Source organism: Pomacea canaliculata, linkage group LG11 (genome assembly GCF_003073045.1).
Source record: "Pomacea canaliculata isolate SZHN2017 linkage group LG11, ASM307304v1, whole genome shotgun sequence".
Taxonomy (NCBI): Eukaryota; Metazoa; Mollusca; class Gastropoda; order Architaenioglossa; family Ampullariidae; genus Pomacea; species Pomacea canaliculata.
Genome location: NC_037600.1, coordinates 17,086,613 through 17,111,299, shown reverse-complemented (window position 1 = coordinate 17,111,299; position 24,687 = coordinate 17,086,613). Strand labels below are relative to the sequence as shown.

The 24,687-nt window shown below is 43.8% G+C and overlaps 2 protein-coding genes across 3 annotated transcripts; one reads left to right on the top strand and one right to left on the bottom strand.

Annotated features, from left to right (window-relative positions):
- Nucleotides 1-3,147: 3,147 nt before the first annotated feature.
- LOC112575252 lies at nt 3,148-8,412 on the top strand. 2 transcript variants are annotated; one of them, XM_025256969.1, is made up of 10 exons: nt 3,148-3,764; nt 3,963-4,122; nt 4,293-4,561; nt 4,807-4,978; nt 5,252-5,454; nt 5,787-5,983; nt 6,113-6,367; nt 6,712-6,863; nt 7,122-7,266; nt 7,556-8,411. In XM_025256969.1, the coding sequence occupies exons 1-10, from the start codon at nt 3,650-3,652 to the stop codon at nt 7,826-7,828; spliced, it is 1,941 nt and encodes a 646-aa protein (XP_025112754.1). In that variant the 5' UTR covers nt 3,148-3,649; the 3' UTR covers nt 7,829-8,411. The 2 variants fall into 2 exon arrangements, with proteins under 2 accessions (XP_025112754.1, XP_025112755.1); XM_025256970.1 differs by lacking the exon at nt 3,148-3,764 and having other exon boundaries at nt 4,008-4,122; nt 4,286-4,561; nt 7,556-8,412.
- Nucleotides 8,413-8,612: 200 nt separating this feature from the next.
- On the bottom strand, nt 8,613-24,588 carry LOC112575249 (receptor-type tyrosine-protein phosphatase mu-like). Its single transcript, XM_025256964.1, has 22 exons — nt 23,859-24,588; nt 23,358-23,423; nt 22,003-22,098; nt 21,391-21,528; nt 20,776-20,913; nt 20,518-20,638; nt 19,878-20,101; nt 18,800-18,841; nt 18,339-18,540; nt 17,758-17,873; nt 17,057-17,341; nt 16,461-16,681; nt 15,871-16,047; nt 14,427-15,689; nt 13,798-13,986; nt 13,272-13,389; nt 12,814-13,002; nt 12,003-12,216; nt 11,570-11,777; nt 11,171-11,366; nt 10,819-10,967; nt 8,613-10,468 (listed from the first exon to the last, which is right to left on the bottom strand). Exons 1-22 carry the CDS (start codon nt 23,944-23,946, stop codon nt 10,313-10,315), a joined length of 4,596 nt encoding a protein of 1,531 aa, XP_025112749.1. The 5' UTR covers nt 23,947-24,588; the 3' UTR covers nt 8,613-10,312.
- Between the last annotated feature and the right edge of the window lie 99 nt (nt 24,589-24,687).

Below are 24,687 nucleotides of genomic sequence, written 5' to 3'. Positions count from 1 at the left end.
TTGGCTCAAGGATTAGTCCTTATTCAGTTCACTTCAAGGTCTTATTTTTCAGTTTGTCGAACCGTTCAATCTCTCTTTTATCTCTCTCACACACAGACCAAAATCCATCCCACCCCTTTGTCCCACCACACGCGCGCCAATACCCGCCCTCGCCATTACTTTACATCGCACCACACTCACATGTTTTCCTCTAAGATGTCGTATCTCTACAGTACTCTACATGTTGCAGGACTGTTTAGACAGTTGTGAATGAACTGTAACTATGTACAACACATTCACGTATGAGTCGACAAAACCACAGGTTTTCAAACAGGGGTACTCGTATCACTACTGGTACTAGGTGTGACGGGTGGTACCCAAGCACAATGCACCTAAATAAAAGAATTCGTTTAAATATTTTACTCCATGAAGTTCTTTCGTTTTGAATCATTTTTCCTGTGACAAATGTATGGAGATTATCATATTAAAAGGTAACTACTAACTAAATCATAGACTAAATACCGGCGAACCTAAGATTAAGTCCTAGACTAGTGAATATAATTATTTGTAGAGGGTAGGGTTGCCAGGTGGTACTCGGTCAATTCGAATTTTCGATGGTGGTACTCGTGTAGAAAAGTTTAAAAACTGGGGCCTATGGCGCCTCTCGCACTCCTCCGCCAGAACATAGCGACTGTGGCATGCGTGGCTATAAGGCTACGTGTTGACACTCACGCCAGAGCTGTGCGTGTGTGTGTGTGCGTGTATGTATGTGTGTGCGTGTGTGTGCGTGTGTACGTGGATGAGTCGCACAGGTGAAAGAATAACCTGGCTATGAAGAATTGCATCATGCGCTGTGTGTGTGAGAGAGAGAGAGGGAGGGAGAAAGTGTGAGAGGAGCGAGTGTGTGCATGCGTGCACGCATATTCTCGTTCGTGAAAGCATGTTTGTATGTTGGCGACTCTGTATGAGTTTGTGCGTGCGCATGCTTGTGCGAGTGTGTGTGCATGCGTCGTTTTTATTGGGTGTGTATATGTGCGTGTGTTTGAGAGAGAGAGAGATGAAGGAGAGAACGACAATTAATATGCATGTGCGACCACGAAAACAAACCGTGCGTGGAAGTGCGAGCGCGTGCGTTCGTATGTGTGTGTGTGTGTGGATAATGTGGTATTTGGAGCGTGGCGGACAAGGTGGTGGGTCTGATGAAGAGATATCCCTTGAGTGAGAACATGCGCTCGCTTTTATTAGTGTTTGTCAGTGCATGTGAATATTAGTATATGCGTACGTGTGTGTGTTCCTGCATGCATGCGTGGAATTGGAGCAAATATTTTAGTTTTGTACTACACACAACCTGCATACGTGATCGACAGCATGCTTCTACTTTTGTCTGCAATGCTCTCCGGGTCAGTGCCTACCCTGGGTATCATGTGTGTTGTCGGCAAGACGACAGCAAAGACACTGCAAAGCACAGACACTCCTCCTGTCGAGGAGGCCCCTCTATAGTCGGGTATTGTTCCACCCGCTCAGCCACTTCACGTCCCCTGGTAGGGTAGTGTGGCATCATTCATGAAAGGGGTGGTAAACAGTGATGGTCACAGGAAGGGGATGAAAGCCGATATCCACTGCCACTGCATTCTTACCTTTTGTGCGTGCGTGTCGGAGGGAAGGGGGGGTCCTTGCACACACCCTGATACTACCCCCCTAACCTATATCTCCAGAGAGAATAACAAAGTGTGGACTGACATATTTAGGGTGGCAACTCCCTAATATATCTTCTGGACCGCTCGTACCCTTAGTTCGCAAGTCCTGCAGTCTGGTACCCTTACACACCCTCGCACCGGTCCAAGTGCACCCATGTTCCCCATTCCCTTAATATCAGTCCGCCGTTACGAAACGCCCTCGGCATGTCACGTGATACTCATGAGTAAATATTTTATTGTAGCAATGATCTCAGTGCTTGTGAGAATTTATTGATGCTTCATCAGCCCTCGTTTCTTGCTTTCTACACTTCGTTCTACATTTCGTAGGCTTGTAAATGTTATAGTCTCGTACCCGTGACCTCAGGAGCCCCGCAATGTTGTCCTCTAAATGCACCTGTAGTTAGCCCTCCCTCACAACAGCTACCCGCCGTTGTTTAGCACTCTAGGTATGTACCCTTCAGAGTAAATGCTTGCGAGTATCACGAACTGCAGCGTTTTTACGCTGATAATCTCACCAATACATGTAGTAGCTTTTCTTTCTTCCTTTCTTTCTTTCTTTATTTCTTTCTTTTGTTCTTTCTTTCTTTTTTTCTTTTGTTTTGTTTTGTTTTCTTTCTTTCTTTCTTTCTTTTTTGTTTCTTTCTTTCTTTCTTTCTTTCTTTCTTTTTTTCTCATCCCGTTGTTCCATGTGATGTCAATATGTAAGTTTCCCTTGACAGGTAAGTGTCAGACATGGCTTTGATTTCACGGACATTACAAGAACAGGTAAGAAGGACTCAATAATTATCACACACACAGAGTGTCACCTGAATAGACTCGGTATTTACAATCCAAAGCAAAGAGTCACGTGACAACTTATACCGGGTGTCTGGTGCACGTGACAGAGACCTGAGATTACTACTACAACCTATCATGTAAAAGCAAGAAACATGCCTACAGCTACCTCAACAGTTTCCTTGTTCATATATCATATATCACTACAAAGCAACAATCACAGACAGCTGTATTATAAGTAATTAATTTAATCTAGAAAAATAGCGAATACCCTTAATTACCACAAAACTATTTGCTGTCACCATTGTGATTAAAAGAAAGTAGAAGGGTCACGGGCCGAGTTCCTGACATTTCAACATCTGAAAATCAAACAAACTTCTGTGGCTGATTTGGTTGAAGAATTAAGATCACAGTGTGGAAACAATCAACTAATTATCTCGTAATTAATGCGAGCTCGACACAAGATGTCTACCTAGCGAGCTGCATTGTTGTAAACTTTTTGCACTCTTTACATCACAGCTATTCCTGGGAAAACTGGGTACATTGTTATACAAAGGTAAATTTGAAAAAAAACAACAACATTGTAGCAATCGACAGATTCGTCAGAGTTTGCAGCTTCCAGACGATCTTGATTGGGAAATTTTGAGTGAACGCAGTCTCCAAGCACGTGACGCCATCGCTCACGTGACTCAATGAGTTTTTATCTTGTGCACGTCGTCATCTGTTGTCGGTCGATCGATGACGAGATACAGGAAGCATCTTGTTCTTAACGTCTGCTTCATTATTCTTCCGGGAGTGTTTGTATGACGATCCTCCCACACAGCCTCGTTGTTGAAGTTCGCCATTTTGAAGTTTCTGCTTCAAACATTTGTTTGTAAACAAGTCAGTTTTAGATAAACCACATTCTTCATCCATTTCGTCGTCCGTGAGGAAAAAGAAAATATCTAATCTTAAGAAGAAAACGGGTTGGGCCAGGAACTTGCGAAATCGTCTGTGGGCCACCCGACGAAGCTCTGATGTAAGCAGCACGTGAGAATCTGTCCTGAGTGCACTTGATGACCCAACTGAACAGGATTTCACTGCACGTGTCGCAACGTTTGATCAGATAAACCGTTGTGAGACCGGATGTGAAAACATCGCCTGCCCTTGCTGGGAGTGCAGGAGACCGGTAGGTGGCGGTGCCAGTGACCCACGTGAACATGCTGCCACGTCGACTTCGGCAGGTCTCGGTTCGCATCCTCTTCTGCGCCGTTCTCCGCAGTCTTCTGGCACTGGGTGCGCTGCTGCTGCAGTCAGGAGGAACCCTCGCGAACGGTAGGTAGGCCTGCCTCACCCTTGGCAAAATATTTGCTGGTTTGACTGGGGATGTAAAGGTGTCAACCAATTCCGGGTGGAAATGAGTATGTCGCTAAGATGCACGCAGCATGTTCAGACAAAAAACAAGAACAATAAAATCAGTAATGACGACGACGATGATGATAACAATGATGATCATGTGGAATTTTCTTTTAGGCAACACCCCGATTCACCCAATCCAAGTAAGACTAGCTGATGGGGTGCATCCACGAGAAGGTCGGGTGGAGGTTTTATGGCATGGCACCTGGGGTACAGTTTGTGATGACAACTGGGACAACAACGATGCTACGGTCATCTGCAGGATGCTGCATTATGGGTGAGCAACACTCCTCTCGCGATCCCCCTAATTACACATTAATTACAAATGAGTAATTACAAATGAGTGGTTATATCGATCTATATATACATTTATATAGATATTTATATATTATGTATATCCATATATTTACAAGAAAAATTCTGCCGTTGAATGTCCCGAGGATGCAGAGGGGGGACTGCAGTGTCCAACGCCTACTTCGGACAGGGTGACGGCCCAGTGCTGCTGACAGATGTCGGGTGCATGGGGGACGAGGCGACTTTGAACCAATGTCCTATCGGGTACATGGTTTCCAACTGCGGCCACCACGAGGACGCGGGGGTCAAGTGCAGCACCGGCCCTGACTCCTCCCCGGTGGGAGGAGGGAGAGGAGGGTTAGGATCCCCGATGAAGTCTAAAGTACCCCTTTCCCCGTCACTTCCGCTCTCGAGCAGATGCAGTAAGAAACAACAACAACAAGAACAATAACAAAGTTGTTTTTATAGCTCTCTCTCAGGTTCAGGTTAGGGAGTTGATGTCACTTCTGTGATATGAATATTATTTTGTCACGAGTCTATAAAAATAAAGTTAACTTATATAGACATTTGGTGGTTTAGACGTAGATATTTATTTTAGAGAAAATTAAATCATGCAAGTATGTGAAGAACATACGTCCTCGCCTCATTTTGACTTTTGCCTCGTCAGCCAATCCTTCCTCCAAGGACCCGCCATTAAAGATTCGCCTGCTGGGGAAGGAAGGTGAGAACTGGGCCGGGTGGGTGCAAGTCCTTGCCAGTAACGGCACCTGGGGACTGGTCTGTGACGACAACTGGGACCTGCTAGCAGCTCAGATGGTGTGCAGAGACCTGTGCTTCAGGTGAGACACATGTCACGTGGACATCCTGTCACGGCTCTTCACGACTTAGTGTCAGGGTCAGAGGTTAAGGATTTTTTGGTTTTCTTTTTAATTAAAGGGACAAATAGTGTTGAATATGTGTGTTTGTCAATATTTACATGACGATAGGTGAAACCAGTAGCACTGAATGTCTTCGTTACGTCACTGCAAGGTGCTGGAAAGGAGAATTATTTAGCCTCGTCACTAGAGTATGAGAAGTGTGTATACGTCACTTCTACCCTCTGTCTCTCTCAGTCCCCAGGAGGCGGAGCCCGGCTGGCTGAGCTCCTCCATGAAGCTGCCTGTCATGCCGATCGTTCTCGACGATGTCAAGTGCTTCGGCAACGAGTCGTCCTTCCTGAAGTGTAATCACAGGCCAGAGTTCACCCACGACTGTGGCCCCTCCGAGCTGGCGTCTGTCTCCTGCAAACGGACTGCTCCTCCCACAAAAATCCCAGGTAAGCACTTTGGTCACATGAACAACTTCAAAGGGAGTTAAATACAAGTGCGTAAAAAGAACAAATATCATTTTTGTTTATGTGGTAACCTTCAAAATATGTTAAAAATATCCTGTGTGCTGAAAAGTAGGGCAAATTTTACAAAACCAGGTCACAATCACATCAATCCTCAGTTTCGAGTACCTGCTCTAAATATCGTCGTCGTCCTCCTCTATCAACGAAGTTACAATGATACTTTGTTAAGATTATCAAGAGAGGAAAATCCTTTTTTTTTCGTCTTATAGAAAGGTAACAGAAAAAAAACTAGTTTAAAAAGTGAGGTGGCTTTGCAGCTCCCGAAGCCTCGGTGGAATGCAGCGAGACGGAGATCATCGTGGCGTTGGCGCGAGACGTGGACCCCAACATGACCGAGCGCCACCTGACGGTCGAGCGCTCCTTCCAGAACGGTGGTCGGTGTGTGCCAGGCTTTAGGAGCAACTCCACGCACATTCTCATCTTCTTGAACTTCATCAACTGTGCAGTTATTTTGGTCAGTGCCTGGTTTCTTGCTCTGGTGGCTTATGAACACACCTACCCTGCCTCTCGTAACAAAAACGACAAAATAATTAATAATATTGAACTCTGTGAACTCTGCTTCATTCTACTTTGCATCTCACAGCAAAACGAGACACACCTGACCTACTCTACCCTCGTGGTAGTGGAGCCCAGCAGCCGCGAGGAGCCCAGCGGCTTCATGTCACGTGACCTGCAGTTCGTCGTCACTGCCAGCTGCGAGATGCCGCGCGGCGAAAGCAAGGACAAAAGCATCCTGTCGCCCACCAGCCAGGAGGTCCGCGCCGTGGCCAACACCACTCTACCCATCATCATGCAGCTGTTCACAGATGACACTTTCTCCACACCTGTCACTTTCCAGGTAGACAACAATACACATCTGTAGCCGGAAGTGGAGGGAGAGATTGGGGTTTTACAGCCAGCAACTAAGGCTTTATCACGCGGCAAGGGAGCCAACCCTATACCGGAAGTGGAGAGCCGAGTGGTTAGAACTCTGGCATCCGAACGCGCATGTTGAGAACGTTTATTCGTGATAAATGTTATTTGTTATATGACACAAAACTTTCTATCGATGTTTACTTTATGTTGACGTCGCCCATGTTTGTTGATGTTTACAAGTGTGAACGTAAAAATATCCTTAAAAAAATGCAGTCGGAAGTTTTCATGTTGGAAATGATGACGTCATGATGACCCACGCATGCGCAGGGCTTGAACATCGTTCCATCAGGCTCCTGGGTCAACGTGGGGCTGACCTTAAAGACCCAGGACCCACGTCTACAGCTCGTCGTGCCGGACTGCGTGGCTGCACCCGATCCCCCAGTTTCCTCCCTGCCCGTCCAGGTGCTGCTCCGAAACAAGTGGGTGCATTCTGTTCATAGTCACCCGTTAGTAGTCTTTGACCCGATTCAGTTTTGCTCACCCGCTTCCCCACTGGGCTACTATGGTATTTTGGATGGGGGTGGATCTGGTTTTACCTTTTGGGTAAAATTCATGCCATGCTCTCAAAAGTTTCACCTTTGACCTTTTGAGATTCCTCGTTAGATTATTTTGGTCAGGATAGAGTCCAAGGTGAGGCTAGTTGAGTGCCTGGAGTAAGAGTGGGTGTCTGTCACCAGGTGTCCAGTGGAATCCACCCTGTCTGTCCACACCATCAGCGACTTCATGTTAGGATTGCGCTTCCAGCCTTTCTCCTTCGTGGGGTCAACTAACATGATCGTCAAGTGCAACGCTTATGTGTGCACCAAGGTGTCGGCTTCACAGGTGAGTCTGGCACCTGGAGAGGCATTACCTTTGATGCTACATCAGTAACCATGACAAACACACACGCAGACATATATAAAAAATTGCTGAGAATGATCTTAAGAAGTTATGTACAGTTTATTTATTTATTGGGGAAATAGTATTTCGCTTCAGAGATCTGTATATATATATACACGCTGATCTCGACCTAGAAACAGAACTGACCCACTAGACTTTTAAGTGTAATTCTGTGACTTTGTGAAGACAAATTAAGGCCCCGGTGCTGTTGCTTCTGTCTCCCCACCAACAGCCCATTTCCAGCCAGTGTGACCGGAGCTGCAACAGCAGCAAGCCCCTGGCCTCACGGCGCGCGAGAAGACGAAGCCCAGGTGAGGGTGGACAGGTGCGAGACATCCGGACTCGTGCAGACTGGAGAGGGGTTGCCCAGCAGCCGACCAGACTCAGCATGGCCATGTCGATGTTACCAACAGCCACCAAGCACCCGCCTATCTACAAGACTGGGCGGCCTCATGGAGGGCTTTCTGAATACTTAATATTTCTCCATACATCACCTGTGCCCTGAATACTGGTTTCTAGGTGAATGTCACAGTAACAACTACCGTTGGTTAAGAAAGATTTTATTTAGCGGGTGGGAGTGTGTGGAAACAATCAAATGTTAGGATGATTCTTTTGGGTCCAACATTTGCTGCTTGTTCTGCTTCCATGACTACTTCTGCTCGTTTGATGTTTCTCGCTTTTTTGAGCCATGTTTGAGCTCATCTATACATTGGTCGTGAGAGGTGTGTGCATTTTTTCAGTCCCGTTCGGTTAAAAATAAGATCTGATGCCAGTTGCAAGACGTGTTTCTAATATTTAAAATATTGTAAAGCATCAAATTGAGAAGCTGAAAAAAAAAATCGCTCGTATGCCGTTAAATGTGTAGCACAAGCAGATATATAAAAAATTGGTTTTACAGGAAAAAGATCTGCCATCAACAGTTTTCTAATATTTGAAACATGTTATAAAATAGTGTTGTGCACTGTATTTCTATGTAGTTAATAATCTATGCCGGTTAAAGGCCTAAAAAGTGTAAAATTAGAAACCTGTACAAATTGCCCTTTGATGAAGCCTGTAAATATTAATTGTGTTTGTTTACTTGCTTGCTATGTTTGTTTATTAAAATCTGATTCTTTGATACGATGGTATTTGTCTTTTACAAACTGTTAAAACACTGATTTCAATATATATTCATTATTAATAAAAAGACTAAACAATTGATGTAAGAGAAAGAACTAAGGACGTGTATCTTTCTCCGCTCTCTCATGTACAAGGTCGGCTACACACTAACACTTGAGAGAATTATAGACTTTTAACACTTTTAAAAAGCTTTATTTGCGATATAAATATAGTTGTATTAAAGCATGCCCAGTCACACACACACATTCCCGCAAATAATTTATAATAAAAGCCAGAAAGGCTCATGTCAGTTTAGAAGACACACCTTGTGTATCCACATTTCCACTGTACTTGTCTCAATGTACAGACATGTTACACATCCCCAAATATCTTAGCTCGAAAAGAAAGTGATGAATTCAACCACACCACAACATGACAGTAGGTAATGATGTTACAGATCTCGAGATAGTTGTTTTCTCCAACAGTTCCTAAAACATATTTGTCAATATAACTCGTCAAGAGCTAACTTTGCTTTGGAAACAGCTTTGGAAAAATGTATTCCTGCTGATTTGTAAAATGTTTTCAAAACAAATAACACAGTTCTAGTGATGAAATAAAAATTGATAGAAAAGAGATTTTGGTATTTGGTATTCCTGAAACTTTAATTTGAATTCTGCCATATTGGAAAAGATTAATAAATTAAAATTATTTGTTGTTAAGAGGAGACAATGTCACTATAGCGACACTAAAATAACAAATAAAATTGTAAAAAACTTTAAATTCACAAAAGAATGTCAGCTTCAAGAAAATTGTGCCATTACTACTTAACTACGAGTAGTAGTTATATAATTTGTAACTCAAACCTGATATATCACTAGTCTTACTAAGCTACATTCCATGCAAAAAGTGACACTGTTGTAGCTTATTGGCATTTGTTTAACTTAACATCAAATAATAATAATAAAAATAAATATAAAGACTCAAAGATATGAAGGTTCTCTGTTGCACAGATATTTAGTTTTTGGATTATTAGAGATAATATACAAGTGCTTTTTAATACCAAAATGATCTTTTGCTACTAAAATCTAATAACAGTAGGTAGTTCTAAAAATATATTAAATACTATTGCAGAGTAGCACAGAAATATTCAAATGTCCAAAGATATAAATATTCTCAGTTTCACTTATAACTTGCATCAAATTGTTTTTCCTCCTCTTCCTCCTCCTCCTCCTCATCATCATCATCATCAATCATCATCATCTGAGTGAAACTTTAAATCAGTTTATGAGATTTTAAGTAGTTATGTAATGACTTCAGTTCTCTTTTCCTCACTTCATAATTCAGAACAAACCAGCAACAGCTGTGAGAATGAAGCCACAGCAGCAGCGCATGAAGAATAAATGTCAGAGAATACTTGATGGGTCTGATCACCTCCTGAAGACTGAACACAATAGGAATGTTCCTACACTGCAAGAAAGACAAAGCAGGAGGCAACTTCGTGTCCTGCGAGGGCTTTGGCACGAACTGGCAAGATGTGGACATCACAGAAATGGTCGGCTTTGGTGCTGGTGATGAGACCTCGGAATAGCTGGGACATCAGTATAGACTGTGACATCAGTATAGACTGTTTGTGACATCAGTATAGACTGTTTGTGACATCAGTATAGACTGTTTGTGACCTCAGTATAGACTGTTTGTGACCTCAGTATAGACTGTTTGTTGTAACACCACAACTGCTAGAAACCGATGTCTGGAAGTCTGGACACGAAGTCTGGACTGAAGTTGTCAACGTGGTATGTCCCGACCTGCTCCTAACGCGCCTATAGACTGGTTGTGACCTCAGTGTAGACTGTCTAGCAGTGACCTCAGTATAGACTGTCTGTCAGTGACCTCAGTATAGACTGTCTGGCTGTGATGTCAGACTGAGGCTGGCCACTCCGTAGGTCTTGTCCGCCTTGGTCTGTCCCAGCGTGTCCGTGAAGGTCCCTCCAATCATGCGCAGGTTCATGTAGTCCCAGAGGGTCTTGTAGCAGAAGCGGTACTGATCCTGTGGGTCAAAGAGCAAACTGCGAGTTACAGTTACAGGTGCCATTGACTAAAGCTGACAGATATAAAAAGGTAAAGATAAAAGTAGTTCCGTGACCGTGAGCTAGGGAGTGAGGTGTAAGAGACAGCTTTTGTCAGGAGAGTTTGAGTATCCTCCCCCTCACTGTCTTTCCTTCCTCAAATTGTTCTAAGCACTAGGCTATTTGCTTCTCTCTCTCTCACACACATTCTCTCTCACTCCACCTCTTTCCAATTCCGACTCCAGTACTCCAGGGTCGGAGTAAGAGGTGCAAGACGACTCACGATACATGTATAAGCCAACACCTGGGGTTAGTGAGAGATACAACTCACATAGTCAGACAACACCTGGGGTCGGCGGCGTTTGACGTGTTTGACAACGTGGTAGACGTCAACTTCCTGATCTTCTTCGATCCGCTCCACCACCAACGAGAGTGCGACGAACAGCCCAGAGTGAGTAGCGCCATCTTGGCAGTGGACGACTGCAGCCAGACAAGTGACAGTGACAGTGACAGTGGAAATGAGATGAGTTACTACAATTACTTTCTGTAGAGGACTGCATAAGATTTTTTGTATGATGCTCTTTCAAAAAAAAAAAAAAAAAAAAAAAAAAAAAAGAAGAAGAAATGCCGGCGGCACTTGAGCAACAAAGCGCAACATCCTGCCCTCATGTCACGAGACTTACCTATAGGACTATCCGGGAAGTTGGTCATCTTCTGGTACTCAAGCACCAGTTGTAGTAAGTCTAGAACCATCGTCTTAGACACCGGTATCAGGTTGGTTTTCGCCCAGGCGTTGAACTGGAACTGGCGAATGTAGCGAGGTTTGTCTTTGGGTCTGAGGGTGCTCATCAGCTTGAAGTTCCTTATCGTCACGTTCTCCTGGAACATGGGTGGAGCCCAACATTTGTGAATCAGTGGAGCACCTACTCATTTTGAGAATAACTTTGCACGAGGATTAGCTTTCAATAATATTTGCGAGGTGTAGTCTAAGTGTAGCTCCGATTGGTCAAAAGTTGCAGGAGAGGGGTTGGTCTTGTCTAGGGGGAATTCTTTGCTTGGTGCCCCGTAGGTAGACCACCTACCTGCTGATAGGCTGCCGTAGTTTCCACGAAGAAAGGTTCCCACTGCTTGATGCTGTCAGAGGGCCAGTACTCGCCTTGGTTGTTGGCCTCGTCGCCAAAGTTCTCCATCATGACGATGGTCTGCACGCGGTGATCGTACACCATCCTCCAGAAGTCCAAAATGGTGGTGTGCAGGGGCGTCTGGGTCACGATGAACCGCCTCCTTTGCCTGAGGATTTATTTTTGACTTGCTTCAAACAATTAATGATTTATTGACTGATTATAATAAGACTACTTTGCTCTGTTGGTAACTTTTATTTCTAGTGCGACACCTGTGAGGGAGGTCAGCCCATAAACACAGGTTACTTCTCTCTGCAGATAGTTTTAATGAGAAAGAGAAAATGAACAAATATTCCTTGTCGTCAATGGACGTGTTGTAGCGGGGGTATGATACCTGTAGCCGTCGATGAAAACGGCGTTGATGTAGTCGGTGTCTGACAACTTGGTCGGGGTGGAGAGGTCCGGACGACTGGCGTCGGGTGGCACGACATCCGGGTACCTGTTCTTGTGCACGTTCTGCGGCTGACAGGCGGCGGCGCACTGGGCTGGGGTGGGGCCGCGCGTCAGGCTCTGAAGGAGGTGGAATTGGTCGAACAGGAAGGAGCGACCTGTAGGGTACAGGAGACACATAGACTAACAACATAGACACACACAGAGTCCAACAGCATAAACACACATACAATACCAAACAGCATGGACATATACAGACCAACAGCATAGACACACATAGACCGACAACATAGTTATAGACTACCTAAAAGCACAGACAGGCACAGAAAAGATAGCACAGCCTTCATAGTCACATAGCAGTGACAGACTGACACAGAAAGACACATGGAGGGTACAAACACATGTGCGGACAGCACAGTCACACATGGGCACATATACAGACAACATAGACACTGAAAGCAGAGTCTACATACTCACATCATAACTGACAGTCACAGACAACATAAACAAAACATAATGGTGAGTATGCACAGTAGAGACATATAAGTAACACAATGACACTTAGAGAAAAGCAGAAACAGAGCAGACTACTGACATAAACTAAAGACAGGTGAGAGGTTAGCATCTTGGGGAGAGGAGTAGAGAGAGTATTATGCTCAAAGAAAGGTTCTAACACGAAGAGAACCAGCAAAGGGAGACCACCGGTTGCTGCAAGCACCCCAACCTCCCACCCACCCATACGCGCTCCTACGAACCTGTCTTGCCGTTAGTCTGAGTCCAGTCGTGGTACATCTTCTTGAGGGTCGTGACATCCGCCATTGTGTGGCCGGCCTGGAAGTACTCCAGGATGCACTCGTAGATGAAGACATACTGTTTGAAGGTCCGCACCATGTGAGGGCGCTCCCGCCGCATTTTCCGCACAAATGCGAAGACGCTGATACGACCTGCGCAAATTATGCCATGTGAGTTTAATAATAATAATAATAATAATAATAATAATAATAATAATAATAATAATAATAATAATAATAATAATAATAATAATAATAATAATAAATTTTACTCTGTGTAAATGCTGTATAATCAACCCTCGTCCATGTGGATAAGAGAGGATGATTTTTCCTCATTAACTACTCACCCTCAACCATCACAAAGACACGAGGCTTGGGTATATATATATATGATCTAGGAGATGGTCCAGGGTTTATGATACCTTCCACAGCATATTGCTCAATCAAGGAATCAACTGCGATGAACACTCCGGTCCTGGCCACACCTGTCCCACAATGCACCAGGATGGGGCTTCGGTCGTCAGCATGACTTCGGTAAACCTGCACCGAAGAACTGAGAACATTACGACAGTTGAAGCAGAGCAGCTTCAAGGATGATGTCAGAGGCTGTGATGGTGATGGTGTTGAAAAGTCAGGTGGGGAGGGAAAAAGGTGGTGAGTGTAATGACTATGGAGGATGAGTTTTTACTTCAGCAGCTTTGTCTGGTCTTGTGAGTTTTTTTCCTTTGAAACCTGATATCTAAGAAATAATGTTGCATTTATTAACGAACCAGCCTAAGCGAAACCCATTCATTAAGATTGCTTGAACTACTTGATTCCATTCTACGTGATTGCTCGTAAACAGGTATTTGAAAACAAGATGAAAAATAACGATACTTCTTTAGAAAAAATACGTGCTAAACCCTATTTTTCTCATTTGTTTTTCGTCAGGAGAGGTGCCACGAGTACCTTGTAGCGCATGTCCAGAAACGGTATGGGGTCATCAGGCACCCCATGGTCCGGCCAGGAGGTGAATTCATACAGACGAACCTTGTAGCCAGTGCGGGTGGTCGTGTCGTCCACGCTGACCACACGGATCGTGAAGTCAGAATACACATCCTCGTCAATCAGCTCTAGCTGAAAGCCGCCGATTGTAGCCTGCAACACATGACCAGACCACGTGACATCTGGCCCACGACACGGATGACTGAATGCCAACCAGGTAGTTACAGCTCCAATAATGGATTGATAGAACGATTCAGTACAATAGTGCAGCCAGGGGAAGGTGAATTCAGGTCAGTAACAAAGTAAATACCACAGAGACATTTTAATTAATGTTTGGAGAGGCTGCGTGGCGTGGTGTACTCCACGGTGGAGTTGAAGTTTTGCAGGTTCTAGGACTACTGGGATATTGGATGGAAATCTTCCTGTTACCTTCTTACTTATTTAGGAAAATCATGACTGATAAATGATCAAATGTTCCCCAAAAGAATTTGACTCACAGAAGTGTAGAAGGTAGGTTGAAAAACAAGGGCCGTGGCTAAAACTAAGGGAGACAACACAGGAGAAAAAGAACACAAGAAGATCTACGCAGATACCTTTCCTGATTGCGGCCAGAACTGTGTGCACTTGACGATGTTGTCCTCAACGATGTTGGTAACCATGACAACCGTGGTGACGCCCCACTGCTGGATGAGTCGCCAGAAGTCCACGGCTGTCCTGTCGTCGAAGGGGCTCTGTGCCGCGATGTAGGCGTTGGACCGTTGGTAGCCGGACACGAAGCTGGCGTTGATGTAGGGGCACATCGAGTGGCCGTCCGGCCTCAGCGGCACGAGCGACTGGTCGCACGGCAGGAGGTGCGGGAAGCGGTTTCGATCCGGGAACTTCTGGGCCTGTAACATCGTCGCCTGGTCGCTCTTGTGAGGCAAGGTTTTGAACTCCTTGAAGAATGTCACCCGCGAGGAAGCCGGCACGCTGGGCTCTATCCCCGCAAAGGGAATCTGGTTGTCAGGGAGACATTCCCTCCCATAGGTGATGTAACGGCTTTGACGCACAGAAGAGATCTGGTTCCAGTATTTCTCCGGGTCGTATTCATCCTTCTGTTTTGGGGGTGCTGGCTTACTACTGGGCTTCTCAAGCTCTAAGTACGATGGCTTAAACCCGTTTCGATGCTTTCGGCGCCACAAGACGATCAGGATGATACAGATGATGAGGATGATCAAAAGGATAATACCGACAATGATCCCGATCACCACACCAATATCGAGGGAACTATCAGCCACTGGGAGCTGCGCTTGTGTGGTCGGGGACTGGATTGTTAGTGTCGTGAACGGTTGGGGAAGCTTGCTAACGGAGTACTTGGTGACATTGTTCAGTTCGCTGAGAACAACATAATGCACTTGGTAACCTTGTCCTGGCAGTAGAGGTTTATTAACATAGCCACCATATTTTTGTCCGTCTCCGATCTCGAACCTTCTTTGTTCCGTTACATTTTGGGGAGAAAGTTCAGCTGTGACGTAACCAGGGACGTCAGCAACACGTTTCTTCCGCCCACTGACTTGGGTTTCCTCCACTTCGATCTGGTACCCGGTCAGAGGTCCCTCGGTTAAGGTCACCGGTTCGATTTCGATCACCGCGGAGGTAGTGTTGATGCTGACAAGACGAGGTGGCGAGGGTTGTCTCGGGATCCCCTGCTCCGTGTAGAAGGTTCTCTCGATGGCCTCCCCTGAGCCAGTGCCGGAGTTGGACACCATGGACACCGTGTAGGCGGTGCCGGGGTCCAGTCCACAACGAAGATACTTTGTCTCGTTTGGTGGAATATTTTCCGTGACGACCACGATACTGCTTTTCACAATGGTCAGCTGTGACAGAACATATTTGTGGTGCAGATATAATAATATCATAATCTCCCGATCATTTCCCGCAGACATACTGACCACCTCCATCACCCTGCCCACGCGCGCACACACACAAACACACAGATTACTCTATTTAGTGTTCTGTCCCTGGAAGTTACTGAAATCATAGAAGTCTGTGTCTTACAGTATAACCAGTGATCGCCACCGTTGTTTGGTCTGGAGCCACCCAGGTCACACCCAGGCACGTGTTGTTCTGGTAATTCTGACGGATGGTGGAAGGAGGAAAAGGACGGGCCTGCAGGGTGCGGACTTGCTGCACGGTGCTGTAGGGGCCGGCACCAGCACTGGTCGAGGCGCGAACCTGAGACGAGGGTGAACAAGCGACTGCAGCATGACCTTCTGCCACCCCGATGACAGGTAACGACAATGATTTAAAGGACTAGTAGGATAAGACATTTTTCTTTCTAATGATCGAATAAAGCTCCACGTGCGAGTGTCAGAAATTATTTTCTAGAATCTTGGTGAATTATTCACCCTCCCCCAGTCATTACACAGTATGTTCTCCCCACTAGTCATAGTGTCCATAAGACTTGTACTGGAAGACCTTACGGAAAAATAAACCCTTGACAATCAATGTCGCTAACGTGATGCTAAATGAAACATTTGCGATGGTAAGCGGGAATAAGTCATTGACAAGTGAGGTAAGTATGTTGTGAAAAATGTCATTGACTCATTGTGAAAACTTCATTAATTAATGACGGGCAACTCACGGACCTTGACATAATACACTGTGTAGGGGGTCAGTCTTCTAATAACGGCTGGCTCTGATGACGTGGCATTAATGGTGAGTGATTCAGGAGAGACGAAGGTTACATTGGAGCTGTAAGAGATCTGGTACTCCAATATGATGCCATTGGCTGGAACGGGCGGGTCGAAGATAACGGTAATGTTAGTTTCTGAGGGAACGAGTTCTTTTATTTGCATTGTTCCTGGCACTGAAAATAAATCCATAAGACAAAAATAAGAAACGAAACACACCACATCGTGTAAATGACAAGGAAGTGCACACAACGGAGATAACACGCAGAGAGTTAAAAGATTAAAAATTGCAAGAAAAACAAAACAGGTGCACAGTGCAGAAGTAGTTGACAAAATGACAACGGTTCAAAGAGATCAAAGAGCTGAAAACAAAGTAAACAATTACAATTTATCTATGATAACAATACTGTCACAACATGTTCTCAGTTATTAACAACTACTCTGTCCTGATATCGCTTTCCTCACTGTAAAATACATGGATAACAGACATCAGTATAAACATCCTCCCTCCACACACACAACGCTCCCACACGCCACTAGTGACCCCTGACCTGCTTCCGAGGTCGTGAAGGTGAAGACGTCAGATTCGGGTCCAGCCCCCACCCGGTTGACGTAGTGCACTGACGCTTGGTAACGGTTGAACGGTGTCAGGCCGTTGAAAGTGAAGCTGGTGGTGGTGGTGGTGTTGTGTAGGAGAGAGCCTGACGTGTTGAGGTTGACGGTGTAGTACAGCAGGGTCCCACCCCGATTTGCGCACGGCACGCTCACCCACTGCAGGGTAGCGCTGTCCTTTGAGAGAGCCGTTGTCTGAATGCCGCTGACACTGGCATTTGGAGCTGAAATCAGGGTACATGTGTTTTGATAGACTCGCACATCGCTGATACTACAGTCAAAACACTAAACAAGGTTTGGTTTACCATGGACAGTACACTGAGCAAGGTTTACACAGATTGGTTTACCATGGACTGAGCAAGGTTTACACAGGTTGGATTACCATGGACTGAGAAAGGTTTACACAGGCTGGTTAACCATGGACAGTACACTGAGCAAGGTTTACACAGGTTGAATTACAATGGACAGCAAGCCCAAATAGCTTTGCTCTAAATTCAAAATGGTGTGTGGGTGAATATCATCTATAAAAGACAATAAACTGTTTCATTTAACTTCATTTGTACAGTCCTTTTCTAGTACTAAAGGGTAAACTTTAGATGTCACTATAACCCTTTTATCTTTTACCCATTGAACCACTCACCCACTTCAGCACTAATAGCCTCCACACTCTTGCTGCCGTTGACGGCTGAAATCACACCTGTCCCCTGGGCATGCAGTGTGAACAGGTACTTCCGCCACGAACCTGGGCTGGCCAACCTTACAAACGAACAGAAAAATCATCAAAACGTCTTAGAAATAAATATGAAAAAACAGCTGGTTGTATGTATGTCCGTCGAATAAATCCCAGCTAAAGCAACTTCAAGAAAAGGGACGTTATAAAGGTTTTGGGTTTTCTCCCTTTCCCTTTTTCTTTCAAAAGACAGGTTAAACAGATACAAACAGCAAAAGAATATAATGGACAAGCTAAATAATATTTTTTAAAAATTTCTTCTTAAATATAGATCTACAAATGTGTGGATTGCATAATAACTGTGTGAACAAGGTATTGCAGGAATTCTGAGAATGTGAGAATACCTTTTTGATAACATCCTGTCATCATACTCAGTGATCATATCGACAGATAAGCTCTGGAGATTTATCAAAATATTAATCCGATTGTAAGGTAACTTTTAATTAGTCAAATTATAATGATGGAACATGCAGTCCCTCTTTCCTTTTTACCGAAAGGAGGTGTTTTTCTGGTCGATGTTGATTGATGTGGTGGGGCTGCCAGTCACTGGGGAGCAGTCGCCGATGCCTGTCATCTGATAGGACAGACTGACATTCCACAGAAACCTGTCAAGGCTGGGGTCCATTGTCCACGTGACTACCAATGAGCCATCTGGCTGGTTGGTGTAAGCCATAGCGGTGAAAATATCAGTACCTGAAAAACAAGAAAAAAGAAAATAAGAACAATAAAAATTAAAGTAAATACAAAAGTAAGAAGTACACAACAAAATAATAAGAAATTTAAAATTACCTATCACACATGTACATGTAGAATGAAACTAGAATAAAGCAAGCAGACTGACATATGTCTTTCTCATTTTATCTTATCTGACCTCAAGTTTGAAACCACTTCTGATGCACTGACAATTAATTCTTTAAAATCTTTTTAAAAAGCCAGCGCAGCCTGAACTCACCTACGATGATGGGAATCGTCACTGGTGCTTGCGTTGTAGTTGCTGCAACAGCACCAACAACAAGATCAAGATGTATTCAGCTGCACCTGATCCCCGAGGAGGTCACACCAAGTCAGTCCGTCAACATTGTCTGCATCGTTGGTCTCGTCAGGTTGAGAAGTATAGATGGTCAGTCACGTGGTATATATCCCCTCGCTTCCCGCTCTAGTTCCATTCATTCCTTTTTCTCGACTTTTATCCTTTAATCTCTTAAAACTGCTTTTTTTTTAAATTATTATTTTAACGTTTTTCTAGCGCAGAGTGATTAATCACAAAGTCTCGGCCTCAGATCATGTTTCTACACTTTATGCTACCATGGACAGGCCTGACGAGAGGGGGGGACAGGGGGGTCTGGTGTACCCGGGCCCGCGGCTGTCAAGGGGGCCCGGTCTTGGTCAGTGGATTTTTTTTACATTATATACTGGGAAAATAATTTACGATTACAAGTACAAGGGGCCCGGAGAGGTCGTCTGTCCCGGGGCCCGGGCTGGCTCTCGGCGGCCCTGACCATGGTCCATGGACGTATATCTATGGACTGCTGTCTTTTTGCCGAGACCATTAGCCTTTTGCGAAGTTATTAGGAGTTTAATATCTGTAACTCTTATACAATTCTTAAAGTAAAAAATAAGTAAGATTTGCAATTAATTTGTTAGTTACTTTTTCTTTCTTTCGTTTTTTGTTTGGCAAAAATCCTCTATCTCCACTTCCCACGACTAAGCGACAATCAACTGAAAACATGAGACCTTAGAGCTCGAGCTTTTGTACTTCCGTCAGCACGAGAGTTCACATCGTCTGCTCGTCTTCTTGATGGTGCTTTGGCCTCGTTCTAGAAAGTAACAATGAATATTCGTCTAAAAGCAGTCCAGAGATATACGTATCGTCTATCCATGGTGATACCTGTTATTTGGTTTGATACCCGTTCTCTCACAAGGCGTGTCATCGGGTATTTTTCCCCGAGGAGAAATCACCGCTAGATGGAAGCATTTTCCGGTAAATAAACCAAGCAACAACTAACTCACATCAAAAGACTGCAACTCACTGGTACATGGCACCATGGCAGACACCGATGAAGCACCCATACTGGTTTTTTCCACAACTTTGCCGTTATCAGAGTAATGGACATCCACCCGGAATTTGTAGGAGGCGTCACGCACCAGGCCGGTGACGTTTACTACGTACTGCGTCACGTTGACATTCTCTTGCACCGTAGTCACGTGACTCCAGGTAATGTTTGGGTCCACGGAGTCCAGAATCTTGTACAGTCTGAGAAAAGTGTATCGAGAAAATCGATTGGTAGAAGAATCGATCCCACAATACAAAACACAAACGAAGACACAGGATTTATCACTGGGTTTATATCAACATAAGCTTATAAAGGCTTATAAAACATAAAATAAGAAGTAATAAATAGTGAAGTAAAATTCAAGACAGTGAATAGATTGGTAAAATTAAAACCACATTTGAGGCCTCTACGAAATTGAAGGTAACTGATTTAAAATGAATGGATCGATTTTAACATCAGTCACTCGAGCAATCGACCAGTCAGTCATTCTTGTTCATTCGTTTGTTAGTTCTGTTCTTAGTTCCACTAAGTATTAGTCCGTTTGGGACACAAAATTAAAAATCTGTAGCAGCCGAGGAAAGGATACATTTTCAGCCTAAGATGTGCAATTCAATACCTATACTCCTTTATAGGTAAGTCGCCTATATCGATCTCAGCGCTCCACCTGCGCCACTCAACGGTGAGATAGCCACAGGTAGCGAAGAGGACTTCAGGTGGATCTATCAGCTTGGGTAAGCCTGCAATAATTAAATGCAGTGAAAGGTAATAAAGCAAGTTTAACTTTCCTTAACAATTGGGGGTAAAGAGTATGATTAGAAATATTTTGTATATAAAAAAAAATCATAAGACTTATTGAACTTATTTTGCAACTTACGTTGGCTACACCCGTAACTGACCCAGTCCGGGTGACACATGCCGCCTGGACAGAAACCCAGAGCTTTCTCACAGACTGAGTCGTTTAAACAGTGGCATTTCTGTAGGCAGTCCAGGCCGTAAGATCCGTTAGGACATTCTGTGGTGAGACAGCAGGGAAACAAGGTCAAGAGTTTGTAATCAGAGACGGTAGTTTGAACATCATTCACAAATTCAAAAAGGTTGACTGATTCGAATTACACTAAAGCAAAGAAATGATTCAACAAAGGTTCAACTATCATTTAACAAGCATAGAAGAAGTTGGACAAGTGCACAACAAAGGACGAGTTGAAGTCGCAAACAACAACCAAAGGTTGAGATCTTGACTTCGCGAGGACCTTATCTCAAGCATGATGTTGTCGATAATGTACATTAAGTCTGTCATTCTATTTTCTATCACACACTTTGCCTGTGCGTGCGCGGGCTTGCAATAAATAAAAATGTCTGGAAAATGTAAAACAAGCAAAGATATAAATTCCCTAGACAAACCCACTTAGCTTGGCTGCATTATATATTTTATATATCCAGAGAGAGAGAGAGGTTAGTGGCGGTAAGACAGTAAAGGGCAGTAACTCACCAGTGACGCAGGCTGGAGGTAGGTAGTAGCCCTTTTCGCACTTGCCGCTGCATTGTCCGTTGGTGGCGTTGCAGGCGCCGGGTTCCAGACAATGGCACATGCCGCTGCAACCGCTTCCAAACGTGCCTGCTGGACACACTGCCAAGACCGACATTATTCTTAAAGAGAGAACAACTCCGAATATTTGACTAGCTCGGGAGATTGACTCTGACCGCCATTGAGGTACTATACATTAAAGCTGTCTATGAATGTAAGGTAATGTAAACCATAATTTTTAAGTTAAGGTTGCTATTGAGATTTATATAAAGTTAAGATTGTCTAAATTTAGATAAAACAAACTGACCTTGTTTTTATAAATCTTAATTTTCTGAATAAGTTAGTTAATAAAAAAAAAAAAAATATCTACCACAAACCATAGTTTTTTCTGTAATACTGGTTTTCTTGAACTTTGACCATAGTTTATTTCAAAGGAAGGCTACACCACTTTAATTTTAAGAAATCTTAAGCATGAAGTATATAGAGAGAAAACAAAACAAAACAAAACAAAACAAAAACAACAACAGAACCCGACAACACGACCTGACCATGGTCTTTGGTTTTCAGAGAACTTACGGACGCAGATTCCATTTTCCCAGTGATAACCGTCACTGCACTCCGTGCACCCCTGTGGTCCCAGGCTAGTGCAACTTTTACACGCTTGATTGCATGCTAGGGGAGGTAACAACAACATGCAATGAAATATATGAGATAACAAAGCGGAATGATATAATCAATAATATACATATTCAGTCTTTCTCAAACATATTTGACACACCTCTTACAGAGAGGTAAGTGAGTGAGACTGGATCGAAATATGGAAGATGAAGACGATGGTATTGTAGTTTAGTGAATTTGTGGTTAAAAGATAAAGTCAAACAATCGCTTGAGACTTTCCTTGTGCAAAGAAAAAAATACTGAGTGAAAGGAGGAAGAATTAAATGAAAAGTAAACATTTGTTTGACGAAGTATGTTTTCACGGGTAGAATAAAGGTAAATATTAAAACGAAAATGAGTCACTCGGAAAACACTGAGGAAGTCACGTGACGGCAATTACTGGATTGTTATTTCTATGTCAATCGATAATGTCTCAATTACTTCATTGTTATTTGTAGATTACTAATATCACAGTTACAGGATTATTTTTTCTGCACTTGTATGTTTCTGATGTCTGGTATGGAGCTACCCGACACAGCTGCAAGTATGGACGACAGGACGACAGGAAGACAGGACGCACATGTTAAGAAGTCCACAAGCTTTGAACTAAACTAATTATTCTTCCTGAGATATTTTGGGAGCAGCTTAGCTGACATTTGCATTAGTCATTCCCCTAGCTGGTCTAGCATATAGCACGTGCTTCTCTCATGGAATGAGTCTCCTGGAGTCTCCTGGAGGCTAATGTCCCTAGCTCCATACCCCAAGGTGACAGCAAAATAACTATTCTTAACCACTATTCACCGCAGGGCTAAAGTGGAGGGATCTTCATAGTGGAGTGGGTGTGTTTATGGAGGGATCAACAAAGGGAAAGAATATATCACACAGCTACAGGGCTACACTTCAGTTCATGGTGCGCGCGCATGATACAATGACAGTGCCATGTAAGGCTAGAGACTGTCATATAGCTAAGTGCTGTTAAAATAAGACCATAACATGACAGAATGCCATTACAGTAAGACATCAAGATGAGAGAGTGGGACTAACAGAAGACCATAAGAGAGCGCCATAGAAATAAGACCATAAGATAAAAGAGTATTATTATAATAAGACCATGAGAGTACAATTAAAATAGAACCTCTAGACAAAAAGTGCTATTAAAATAAATCCATGTCATGAGTGATACTATAATAAGACCATAAAACGAGAGAATGCTATAAAACGAGTGTCATCAAACTATGAAAGTGAAAGGTCATAGGTCATGAAAGACGACATACCAGCGCACACGTTGGATGTCCCAGTCACGCAGTAGGTCTTAGGAGGGCAAGATCCGCATGGGCTCTCTTCCCAGAAAGAAAATATTTTTTTAATCATTTGTGATTTTAACATATCAAGTGAAAAATTACGATCAAAAGAAAACAGTTCAAAGAAGAAACTATGAAAGCAGTAGGACTAGTAACACTTGGCAATGTTGCCATTTCTCGCAGTTGTTGTTTATCAATGTTTATATCCTGACCATTTATCTTTATTAACATGAGATATATGGCATCGTGATGATTGTCATTGTTTTTAGTTTATCCTATAAACAGCATAAGTTCTCTCTCTCTCTCTCACACACACATACTAATACAAGATAAATATAATAACCTGTCAGCTACTTTTTCCATATTGTATTTTAGGGATTGTTTAACTAATATATTATAAGTACATACGCTAAATGCAGGCATGCATTAATATCTGCACACAGTTTACAAATTTATTTTTAAAAATGTACTTACGCGCTGCAGCTAGTGAGAGCATCAAAGCACCAGCAATGACAACCCAGTGTTGGACACACATAAACCGTATTTTTCTGACATTCCCCATTCTTGCTTGTCTTGAAACACGCGCTGCTGCTAAATCAATCGATCCAAAGTTCACATTATACGACAGCAAGTCGGTAATGAAAGGGCGAGAACTCTTCCCTACACAAGTACAATAACTCTCGATCGTAACCAACGTACGCTACATGCCGCTCGCAAGAACATGTCTCTGCCTTTTTGCACCTGTGCACAACTCAATCGATCTGTGTCTGGCACACGATATGCTCCAGTGGAGATGACGTCACCGGTTGAAAAGTGCAATTGCAGTGCAGCCGTTTATCCGAGTGAAGTCGTTAGCGGCTTGATTCGACTTGTCTCGACATTACAGGAAGCCAATCACAGTCGATAGTGTTACCATGTCTGCTCACCTCATATCTCTTCATTTTTGATATGAAACAGCGGGAGGGACGTCAACAACACATCCGTTAGCTGTGGGGAGGTGGACAGCACTTTCGTCGTCTCATACAAAGAGTCTGGCAGCCGCACCTGCGCGCGCACCCTCGTATTTTGCTGGCATTCCACAGACAGGCAGAGGGAGGTAGTACAAGGCGTGTCCCTGCAGGCAGCTCGTTTCTTTGGGGCTGACAGGGGGGCGTGTTTGCTTTTTAGACACACACACACGCATACCTCCTCCCTGACTACACGTGCAGGCACGCACGCACGAACACACTGATTTCCATCACGAATTCTCTCTCACACAAGCACACACACGCACAAACACTCTTACTTTAACCGTATATCTGTC